We start from the raw sequence: 12,132 nt of genomic DNA, 5'->3' as shown, positions 1-12,132 counted from the left end.
ATTTTACAGGGCCTCTGCTTTCAGAAAATATATCATTGTTTGGGGGTTTGAAGCAGTTTTCTAGCCAAAAATTCAGATTATATCGTGTGTGTAAAAGTAAGAAATTGCTCCGGACAGCAAATGGTTAAAACAGGATATCAGGACCAGTGCTCAGGGACCAGATGATTCTTCAGGAAACTAAAACTTTTAAACATCAAAGAGCAGCATGCACTGTAAGTGCTTTCATCAGCATTTGAAATAGGTTAAAATCCTTTTGACTTTAATATCACTTAATTATTAAACTAAAACATTTATTATGCATTTATATTAAAACATTTTAAAATAATAACTGTTGTTCTTGTTGTTATTATAATATAATTACACATTTATTTTGAATATCTGCATTTAGTTTTTATTATCCACCAACCAAGAACAAAATATTTTGCTATTGTCGTATCCGCAGACTTTTTCTTCCTGTAAGAAAGTTTCATCTTGAAACACATGGTGGCAGATCTGCATATTTCAATCTCTCTTTCTACTTGCGCCTGTACCTTTAAGAGGAAAATTGCATGACTTGAGAGGCGTATCAGGGGTCAGCCAATCAGAAACTTCCAGTTTGTACTTTGGAGATTGCAGGTTCAGCTGCCAGTCGACATCTTCCTGTGTGCAGCCAACTCCAATCATGCCTTTCCTGGATCTGGACACCAATATTCCCCAGCAGGATATTCCAGGAGACTTTGCTGAAAAGCTGTGCTCGGCTGCAGCATCCATTCTGGGCAAACCTAAGGAAGTGAGTAAGAAAGCATGCTGAGTGCATTGTCATTCATTGTATGTGTCATTCAAAAATGTTTATTGGCTGCACAAGTCTTCCCCATGTGTTGATTTCATCATAATTTGCAAGCTTTCACATCTGGGAAACAATGATTTCTATTATGCCAGCCAGAATGGATTTAAAGCAGATCTGTGATTTTCAAAAGTTATCCCTTGCCATGGGGCTACCCTGCACTGCAAGGGTTAACTGCTCGTTTTGGTGTAGGGAATGGAATAAAGAAGATATACTCACCTGATCCTCGATCCTGCGGTGGTGACCGCTCACCTCTCTGCCCCTGCACTCTGGCTGTGGTATGTCATTGACATCCTCGCGTGTAATGCAAGTCATGGACCTTGCATAGATGTAATGATGCCAGCAGGTCATAGACCGCTGAAGCTGGGGGAAGAAAAGGCTGCGCGGACCGGTCTAGTAGCCAGGTTGGATCAGATGAGTATATTTATTTGCACTCCTAGACAAAAGTGAGCAGTTAACCTTTGCGGGGGGTAACCCCACTGCAAGGACTAACTTTTTTGAAAATCCTGGAGTTCCTTTTTTTCAGTCCCTGTATACATTTTGGAGTTGTGTGAACGTGTGCTCTGGCGTACGTTCATGCAACACTTGAAAAAACACTTTTTCCTGCACATGGACGTGCGTCAAAGGCGCACAAAAGTGCAGGGAAAAAAAAGTGACGTGCTTGAATCTGAAAATGCTGCATCAGCTCCTTTGCCGTGCATGTGCAGCCCATTGATTTGAATGGGCTCACGTGCAGTAAACATTGGAAAAACGCATGCAAACTTGCATTTATACAAAATTAAGTGTAAATGGGGCCTCACTCTGCTGGCTCCACATTGGTCCATGTCCTACAGATGGCTACATAAAGCGGATAAACTGTCTTATTGAAGGTACATCACAGAAGCATTATATTTCTAGTATATGCAGTCGCTCTACAATTTCTCATCTGCTTCAAAGTCAGACCAAGCAAAATTGTGATTGCATGAGAGATCTACTCAAACCCTGCCAAAGCCAATCACGTCTCACTTTAGCTGCAGAAAACCCCTTTTGACCTTCATAATGTAAAATCTAAAAAAAAGACATGCATTTTGGATATAGCACATGCCTGGGGGGTGGTGAACTGCACTCGGATCTGGTGTCGGAATACAAAAAATATAAGAAACCTACTGCCATCAACCCAAAGGTGAAATAATAATAGGTTTGGGCAGAGGTGCAACTAGAAACGTCAGGGCCCTGGTCCAAGAAACCATGAAGGGGGGGGATTTCCCCTGACTGTAAATCTAAATATGCATAATGTATTTTTCTTTTTATAGCTGTGGTATGACAATACTGCTGCTTTTTAAATGGGACCCTCCAAAAATTTTATGCAATGGCTTTTAACTATGAGACAGTGGTGGCAGCTCAGGCTGGAGCCCAAAACAACACAAGAGTTGGATTCTTTCGGATATAATGCAGACTAACCTGTTTTTTCTCCCCCCCCCCCTAGAGGGTGAATGTGATCGTGAGGAGAGGAGCATCTTTGCTGATTGGTGGCTCTTCAGCACCATGCGTACAGCTGATCATCTCGTCCATTGGAGTAGTGGGAACAGCAGAACAGAATAAAGAGCACAGCTCGAAGTTCTTTGAGTTTCTGACCAAAGAACTTCGTCTCACACCTGACAGGTAAAGAACCTGTTGAAAATGGGCAAATTTAAAGGGGAATTGATCATTCGTGATGGCTGCCTTCTAGTAAGGGCTCAGGTTAAGGGCTTGCTCACATCATGTTGTTTGAGCTACGTTTTTCTGCACACCACCACACAATTGTTTTCTATGTGCAGAAAAGCACAGCTTAATGGGCATGGTGTGAACAAGCCCTATAGGTGCAAGAAACCCTGCATTGCTTAGAACTGTCCCTTCAGTCCCATGCAGGAATAATGCAAACAATACATGAGGCTCAGTTACTACAAAGATATAGTAAGAAAAGCTAGATTCTGCTAATATTGGAAATGTTAGTTTTTAAATATGAACTGATTTAAAGTGAGATTGAATACACTTCCTCTCCTCTCTCCTTTGTAGTAAGTCACCAGGTGAGAGGTTCCAGCACGGGCTGATCTGTACCGTGATATATGAGGAGATAATAAATACAAATAATATAGGATATAATGCTTGTTTTAGCCTTAGGAGATTCTAATAAAGAGGAATACTTGCCCTACCCCATGGTCCCTTGGCATTTGGCGCCCCAGTCTCCCTTTCCACATCAGGATGGAGCTAGGCCCTCAACATCATTGCGTATAATGTTGGACCAATGGAGGCCATGATGAAGTTGGAAAGAGGGGAGGCCACAATGACCAGAGAAGAGGTGCGGGGTATCTCAAAGGAACCCTATGGCACTTTGCAGTAACACAATGCGTTCCAGAAGGCACTGGATCGCATTGCGACCGGCTCATTATGTTGTGGGGCAGGAGGCATTGAAGTGAATGGCACCGTAGCCACACCCTCCGGCTGCAATGCGATTGGCCACACGGCAAAGTCTGGTCAGAACAAATGCTGCGGTCCGGTCAGAACAGATGCTGCAAGCACCATTGTTTTTTTTTTTTTTAAATCATTTTTCTGACCGGATTGCAGGCATTGGTGTGCCACACGTTTCCTTGCGGCCAGAGGGCGTGGCTACGGTGCCGTTCACTTCAATGGACTGCCATGTCCCCTACCGCCCCAAAACAAAATGAGCCAGCCACAATGCGATCCAGTACGTTCTGGCCGGAATCGGGCTGGAACGCACTGTCTGGAGTGAACGGGCCCTCAACAACTTCCTGGATTCCCAGAGTGCTTTGCATCTCTTTCTCTGCTGCTTGATGTGATGTAATCTCGATTTCTCAAGACTACATAGCCCATCATGCATTGCTTCCAGCAAGCAATGATAATGTTGCATTGTTCAGACCTGGAGCTGTAGTTCAGAAGGCTCTGTGAGAGTTGTGACACAATGAAGTGCCTAGTCACAGTGCTGAATGAAATTGTGTCATCTTCACTAAGTTTACAAACTTCTAGATCGGTATGGCTATTAGGAGTGGGATAGAATGAAATGTGGCAATTCAGTATAGAATACATATTTATTTTTTAGTTTTTGACCATAAATACCCTTTAACCAAGACTGGGCCTGAACTACCATATATTTATCTTTGTTTTTTTTGCTGGTGATGAGTCTATTCATGTGTTGGACTGAGCATCTTCTAAGCAATTATCAGCTTCTTGTATACTATTTTTTATTGGTCGTTTTTTTGTTTGTTTGTAGGATTCTACTGCGCTTCCAACCTCTGGAGCCTTGGCAGATTGGGAAAAATGGAACGGTTATGACATATTTATGATTCCTTACAAATGTTGGGAGTGTACAGCTGTTCAGGATCTTCTACTGGAAAACATTCCAGGATTTAATTTCTTTTATATACCATCCATGATTAGAGAACATCAGGACCAGCAGTTACAATATGTCTTAGTTGTGCTTTCTATGGCTGCATGTTCGAGTAAACGTTTACTAACTTGCACTACGCTATATTAATAAAGTATGACAACTGATGCTGCATATGTGTGGAGGAGTGACTTGATTCCACCTTCCTCACTGTTATCTTTATCACGCAAACTGCCTTTACAGTTCTTATGGAAAATGTCATATATTTGCAAGTGATGCCAAAAACATGTAGCTAAACAAACAGGACTGACTGTAAGGGCTAGTACACACCAGCCACAGTGTGTTCCAGCCCTGCAATGTAATCGACCACACGGGAATGCGTGGCACATCCATGCCTGTGATCCGCTCTGAAAAAATAGTGCTTGGAGCATTTTTTCTGACTGGACCACAGGTGTTGATGATCCTTGCGTTTCCGTGCGGCTGGAGGGCGTGGCTGCTGTGCCATTCACTTCAATGCATCACCATGCCCTCTCCTGCCCCAGGGCCGGCCGCAAGCGATCCAGCGCGTTCCGGCCACAATTGGCCCAGAATGCACTGTGGCTGGTGTTTCAAAATGAAGTGTTTGTGCCCAGAGTTCATCTTTAGGGCCAGTTCCCTAAAGATGAACTCTGGGCACAAACACTTCATTTTGAAATATGTTCCTCTTTTTAGGCACAAACGATATAACATCCACTTTATGTGCACCAGATAGTACGTTTTATAAAGTAGTGGTGACATCATCACTGGACTGCACATATCCTGGGCAGAGAGCAGAGCTGTGGGAGGGGCCCAGCACACCCACCAACTATGGGCTGCCTGCAGAAATCTACAGGAGGGGGCGGAGACAAGACCTGTCACCCTGCAAAAGAAGAGAGAGCAGCAGTGACTGGTCTTTATTACAGGAAGCTCCTGCACAAGGGCAAAGCTTCACACTGGATTACTGCACAGATCTGGACGAAATACAGAAATGACTCAAAGATACAAGCAAGAATCTATATGCCTATTGCATTTAGACAATATTTACTTATCCTGGAGTTCAGCTTTGAAACGAACACTAGGTCCATGCTGATTTGTTAGTATGTTCAATTTGTGGGTTATGCTAGGGGTGTCCCTAGCTTTTTTGCCATTCGAGGTGGTGGTGGGGTTGTGCTGGTGGAGAGTGAGGCCACTAAGAGCCATGTGGTTAGATGTGTAAGAGTTCTGCATCTCCCTGTCTGACTCATAGCAACTTGCGACGCTCTGGCGGAAAAGGGGGTGGCAGGCACACTGCAAACGTTGTGCAGCAGAGCGGCCATGTCGCTTTGCCTTCCGCCATCCCCCACGTGACCCAACAACAGCTAGGCGCTTGAGGCAGTAGCCTCAGGTCCCCTTATTATAGGGACGGCCCTGGGGTTACGTACCATACAGCAATTACGACATAACCATATCTAGTGCAATCCTAATCAGTTTTCAGGGTTCTATTTAATTTCTATGTTTCCATCCTTTTATCAAATGTATAATAGATTGTTTTCCACGTATTTTTATCATGGTCAGCTTTTCAAATTGAAAGAATGTGTATTATGTGCTCATAACTAAGCACTTTTTTTTAGAAATAAAACATTGGCATTAAAGCTAAATTCCAGGAAAAGCAAATATTGTCTACATACGAGGTGTGTGGGTGTGTATTCTTACTAGAATCTTGCTTTGTTTTTCTGTATTTATTCCATATCTGTGCAGTAATTTAGTGAACAACGATGCCACTGTCTAGAAGCTTCCTGTAATAAATACCGGTCACTGTTGCTCTCTCTCTTCTTGTGCAGGGTGACGGGCTGTAGCTACTATGTAGCTACAAATAGAAGTCACCAGCACTCGAAGATGTGTGCAAGAAGTAAAGCACTTTTTATTAAATCGTCACATGCGTCAAACAGCCAATGTTTCGGGGCCACACAGGGTCCCTTCTGGCTGCGCCCCTGTTGCCATGGACACAATTTTCTGTTCTTGCATCGGGCACAAAAGGAGCTGGCTACGGTTCTAGTGACTGGTCCTGTATCCAGCCCCGCCTGTAGTTATCAGCTGGCAGTCTGTAGTGGGTAAGCTTCCCACAGCTCTGCTCTCTGCACGGTTTATGTGCAAGATATTTCAATGAAAGTTTTTGTGTCTGGAGTTCAGCTTTAAAGGAGAACTAAGGGGTTAAGGCTTTTCCCCATAGTTCCTCTTTAGGGTAACGGGAGGACACAAACTAGCGTCCTCCCGTCACCCTAGGCTCAGTATACCGCCAGCTGCTGCTCGCGGTATACTGAGACGCTGAAGTGGATCCCGACAATTGTGCCCAGCTGCGTGACTGACAGCTGGCTCTGCCTACCTAGAGGCAGAGCCAGCTGTACCCGTCCGTACCGCCAGTCAGCGCTGGAGGATCGTAGCGGGGAGGGGGGAATCCAGCCCCTCCCCCTGTCACGGCAGAGAGCTGTGACAGGATCGAGAGGTGAGCGAACGCCGGTATGTGTTCGCTCACTTCCCGATCTACTGAGCCAACCTGTGACAGTCTCATTGTCACAGGTCGGCTAGAACTATGAGGTGAGTGAAAAGCACTCACCTCATAGTTCTCCTTTAAGATCTTTCTATTTAATAACATTGGCAACAAGTCTAATTTGTTCAAGGTAAAGGAAGCCATAGCAACTCATGTGGCCCAGTCTTGGTCCCCATCTCTTTGTTTTACAGTCTAGAGACTTTTACCTTCTCCACGGTGTCCCAGAAAATATACCCTGATCTGGCCTGTCCCAAGTTAGTTTACATAAGTGATGAATCCACACTATGCTGGAGGGTGAAGAATAGCTCAATTATTTTGTGGGGTTGCTGTGTGTCTTGACTTATGGGGCATTTTATTATTTAGTACAGGTTTTTATATAGCACCAACGTACCACTTTACACAGTTGCACATACACACCTGCCCTTAAGGAGCTTATAATCTAAGGTCCCTATCTCACATGCATACATACAAAGTGCAATTTAGACAGGAGCCAATTAACCTTCAAGCATGTCTTTGGAGAGTGTGAGGAAACCCACGCAAGCACATGCAAACAGCATCCTGACCAGGATTTGAACTCTTGGTGCTGTAAGGCAGAAGTGCTAACCACCACACCACTGTGCATGGCGAGCAGGTAACCATTGAAAGCTTTTTCTCGTGAACCATTATTTTCCATTGCTGGGAAATCTCATTTGTAATCTCATGAGATCTGAAGGAAAGGCATTCTGAGGAAGGGGGCGTACCCCAGAAACGCGTTAACCCTTGCCACTCGCTGTTGGAAGACGACTTCGGTTGTGAGCTGACTCGGCTGTGCTGTGGCTTCTGATGGGCGATAGTCTCATGTGAGGGGAACCATTGAATACGCTTGTGTCACTTTTCTCTTGTGAGTACATTACTATTTTTTTAAAAACAAATTATTAAACAATACTTCACATGGAGTGGGCGCTCTCCTTTTTTGTCATTCTAAAGGCATTTTCCTCCTCTGAGATGATGACATAGTCACATGTCCTAGTCACATGTGCCAGAGTTACAGGAAGTAAAGGGAGATCTAGTAACCTGCCCTTAGTAAACATGGCCACTGATAGAAGACTGGGGAAGAAAAGAGAAATAAGTTATACAAAGAATACAAAGCCGGCAATTATCTAGAAGTATCTGTTTGTAGATTGTCATTACTAAACATTTCTAAAGGTGTGTGTGTTGTTATTGTAAATAAATGGGTAAAGGAGGTCCACTTTAACCTCTCTTTGTGTTTAGCTTTCCCTTGGCACAGTGTGTGTAAGTGATTGTCTGGGGAGCTCTACCTGCAGATGCTGCTGTGCTCATTTAGACACAGGCACACAATGTCAGGGGACAGTGTTAAACTTAGCAACTCTCATGAGGCTTTGATCCAATATACAACACTAGGGCTTGATTCACATTTTTGGCATCTAGTTGCTGTGAATTAACGCACGTTGCATCAAACATTACCATGTTGTGTTCAGGCAGCCCATTCATTTTGGAGAAGTCATTAGATAATATGCAGTAGATGCTGCATTAAAATGAATGTAAAGCTCAACAATGAACTTCTCTTACTTGCTATTATTTGGTGTGTTAGCTATGCCATTGGGAGCGATTTGTTATATCTGTTCAATATTTGCAAAAAAGTGCAACAGGAATTCAGAGCTGTCCTGTGCACACTTCCTGTGTCATCTTAAGGAGTCATATTAATCCTCCTAGTTCTTGGGACTACAGAATGATTGGTGTTTGTGTTGTTGGGAGAGTTTGAGTAGTTTAGCAAAAGACAACTGGGCAGTGTTGTATCCTGTAGTCTGTGAGTAGTTCTTGATAGCTTTATTAACAACTTCAGGAATCCCTAATGCACATGCAGACTACTGCGTATGTCATAACAGAAACTAACTAGAGCTAATTTGTCAGAAGATAGAAAGTATAAGGGCCCTTTCGCACCAGATGCAGTGCGTTCTGGCCCGATTCTGGCCAGAACGCACTGCCTCACATTGCGGCCGGCCCACTTTTGTGGAGCAGGAGGGGGCGTGGCGATCCATTGAAGTGAATGGCACCGTAGCCACTCCCTCCAGCCGCACGGGATTGCAAGGCACATTATTCCTGCTCTCAAGTAATGCAAGCACTATTTTGATCGCACCAGGACATATGTGCCTTGCGATCCCGTGCGGCCGATTAGTAGCGTTCTTGCGCTTTGGAGAATGTTCAGTAGACATGTGCGATTCGTTGTGTTCCAAATCGAAATTTGGACGAAATTTCTTACTGAATAAGCTGAAGCTATGTTTACTTCAATCGTCCAATTATGTACAAGCAAATATCCCATTTTTAAAATCCCCTTGCAGAGGACTGGTTATTAAAAGTGAACATAGCTTCACCTTATTCACTAAGTTAAGACAACATTTTCTGCTCCTTTAGTAAATTAACCTCAGTCGCAGTGTCTGTCTACTGGTGTAATAACACACCATCTGCGGTAAATAAAGATTTTTCCAGGAGTTCAGGGTTTGCTATAAATACATTTAACTGTGCATTTACATGGTGACTGAACACTTTTGTGAATTCTGATATATTTTTTATACAAGAGCTATAATATTTTCTAGATAAACATTTAAGAGGACATAGAATTTGCCAGGCCTATACAGTGTGGCAAATAATGATTTGATCCCCTGCAGATTTTGTACGTTAGCCCACTTACAAAGAAATGAAAGGTCTATAATTTTTATCATAGGTGTATTGTAAATGATAGAGACAGAAAATCAACCAAAAATCCAGAAAACACACGATACAAATGTTATAAATGGAGTTGCAGTTCAGTGAGTAAAATACAGGTGAAACTCGAATAATTAGAATATCGTGCAAAGTTCATTTATTTCACTAATGCAACTTAAAAGGTGAAACTAATATATGAGAGAGACTCATTACATGCAAAGCAAGATAATTCAAGCCGTGATTTGTCATAATTGTGATGATTATGGCTTACAGCTCATGAAAACCCCAAGAACCCCAAATCCACAACCTCAAAAAAGTAGATTATTACATGCAATCAATAAAACAAGGATTGTACATAGAACAATATCGGACCTCTGAAAAGTAGAAGCATGCATATGTACTCAGTACTTGGTTTGGGCCCCTTTTGCAGCAATTACTGCAATTACTTTTGCACGATATTCTAATTATTCGAGTTTCACCTGTAAGTATTTGATCCCCAAGCAAAACATGACTTAGTGCTTGGTGGAGAAACCCTTGTTGGCAAGCACAGAGGTAAGACGTTTCTTGTAGTTGGTTACCAGGTTTGCACACATCTCAGGAGGGATTGTGATCTACTCTTCTTTACAGATCTTCTCTAAATCCTTAAGGTTTCTTGGCTGTCGCTTTCAGCTCCCTCCATAACTTTTCTATAGGATTAGGGTCTAGGATTAGACTGGCTAGGCCACATGACCTTAATGTGCTTCTTGAGTCACTGCTTTGTTGCAGCATGCAGCTTTTTTTGCAAATCGCACTGGACTGGATCGCAGGCATTATTTTGCCACGCGTTCGGGTGCCGGCAATCGCAATGCGGGCAGGCATGGCAGTGGTGCCATTGACTTCAATGCACCCCCATGACCCCTCCCGCCCCAAAACAAAGTGCCGGCTGGGTTGAGTTCCAGAGGCCGAACGTTCTGGAAAGCACTCTTTATGGTCTGACTGGGCCCTTAGATCTGATAGTCTATCCTGGTGTAAATAAAGTGCAGTTCACAAATACTCAGAGCCTCAGCCAAGCATGTAACAGCACTCCTCATCTTTATTGCCATAGCCATCCATTAGGTTAGGGTTGCCACCTTTTCTTCAAGCCTAACCCAAATGCTATGGCACCTCGAGGCAACTTTTTTGTAAAGTATACACTGCACATATATTTTGTGATTAAATAACATTGGAGTTAATCACAATGTATCACAAATCATATGGAGTTAATCACCACTTGCCAGTGCGCCACAGGTCCCCAGATATGCATTCTGTACATAAATGATGCCCCCATAAGACGCCAGTGCGCCACAGGTCCCCATATATGCATTCTGTACATAAACAATGCCCCCATAAGACGCCAGTGTGCCAGGTCCCCAGATATGCATTCCGTACATAAACGATGCCCCCATAAGACGCTAGTGTGCCACAGGTCCCCAGATATGCATTCCGTACATAAACGATACCCCCATAAGACGCCAGTGTGCCACAGGTCCCCAGATATGCATTCTGTACATAAACGATGCCCCCATAAGACGCCAGTGTGCCACAGGTCCCCAGATGTGCATTCCGTACATAAACGATGCCCCCATAAGACGCCAGTGTGCCAGGTCCCCAGATATGCATTCCGTACATAAACAATGCCCCAATATGACGCCAGCGTGCCACAGGTCCCCAGATATACATTCTGTACATAAACAATGCCCCAATATGACGCCAGTGTGCCACAGGTCCCCAGATATACATTCCGTACATAAACAATGCCTCATAAGACGCCAGTGTGCCACAGGTCCCCAGATGTGCATTCCGTACATAAACGATGCCCCAATACGACGCCAGTGTGCCACAGGTCCCCAGATATACATTCCGTACATAAACAATGCCCCATAAGACGCCAGTGTGCCAGGTCCCCAGATATGCATTCTGTACATAAACGATGCCCCCATAAGACGCCTGTGTGCCACAGGTCCCCAGATATGCATTCTGTACATAAACGATGCCCCCATAAGACGCCAGTGTGCCACAGGTCCCCACATATGCATTCTGTACATAAACGATGCCCCCACAAGATGCCAGTGTGCCACAGGTCCCCAGATATACATTCTGTACATAAACAATGCCCCCATAAGATGCCAGTGTGCCACAGGTTCCCAGATATGTACTTTACAAAGCTGTATCCATATACCTTGCCGCCCTCCTTTCTGTATATCCCAAAAGTGGATGGCGCCTCTCACAACAGAACTCCAATACAGATGTCACCAGCACTAAGATTTCATGTTAGTGCAAAATCCATTTAATTGACAGTTGTCATTGAAACGAGAAGCACTTTCGGGGCCGCACAGGGTCCCCTTCTTCAGGCTCAGAAATGACATTGCATAAAAGTACCACAACCTTTATATACACATTCTAGTATGCCTGTATAAAGGTTGTGGTACGTATATGCAATGCCATTTCTGAGCCTGCACGGCCCCGAAAGTGCTTGTCATTTCAATGACAACTGTCAATAAAATGGATTTGCACTAACATGGTATCTTAGTGCTGGTGAAATCTGTATTGGCCGATATGTACTATTACACATAAAAGATATCACAGGTTACCTGTAGCCTTTTTTATGGAGACATGTTTTATGTGCAATACTACCCCCCATCCCCCCCCCCCCCCCTCCTTTGTTTGTATCTTATTGTTTCT

General features: G+C 43.9%; 1 protein-coding gene across 1 annotated transcript; it reads left to right on the top strand.

The window, feature by feature from the left end:
- The first annotated feature begins 578 nt into the window (after nt 1-578).
- LOC108794802 (D-dopachrome decarboxylase-B-like) lies at nt 579-4,207 on the top strand. Its single transcript, XM_018565906.1, has 3 exons — nt 579-769; nt 2,289-2,464; nt 4,071-4,207. Exons 1-3 carry the CDS (start codon nt 662-664, stop codon nt 4,141-4,143), a joined length of 357 nt encoding a protein of 118 aa, XP_018421408.1. The 5' UTR covers nt 579-661; the 3' UTR covers nt 4,144-4,207.
- The last annotated feature ends 7,925 nt before the right edge of the window (nt 4,208-12,132 follow it).

The sequence above is a fragment of the Nanorana parkeri genome, unplaced genomic scaffold, assembly GCF_000935625.1.
Source record: "Nanorana parkeri isolate BGI_ZX_2015 unplaced genomic scaffold, ASM93562v1 scaffold899, whole genome shotgun sequence".
Taxonomy (NCBI): domain Eukaryota; kingdom Metazoa; phylum Chordata; class Amphibia; order Anura; family Dicroglossidae; genus Nanorana; species Nanorana parkeri.
Note: the sequence above shows the minus strand (reverse complement) of the source record. Positions and strands in the feature narration are given on the sequence as shown.

Excerpts from the sequence above, each read along its gene's own strand:
- LOC108794802 (XM_018565906.1), top strand. The coding sequence starts at position 662 with ATGCCTTTCCTGGATCTGGACACCAATATTCCCCAGCAGGATATTCCA. Across the intron at positions 770-2,288 it reads TTCTGGGCAAACCTAAGGAA|AGGGTGAATGTGATCGTGAG; the intron begins GTGAGTAAGAAA and ends CCCCCCCCCTAG. Across the intron at positions 2,465-4,070 it reads CTTCGTCTCACACCTGACAG|GATTCTACTGCGCTTCCAAC; the intron begins GTAAAGAACCTG and ends GTTTGTTTGTAG.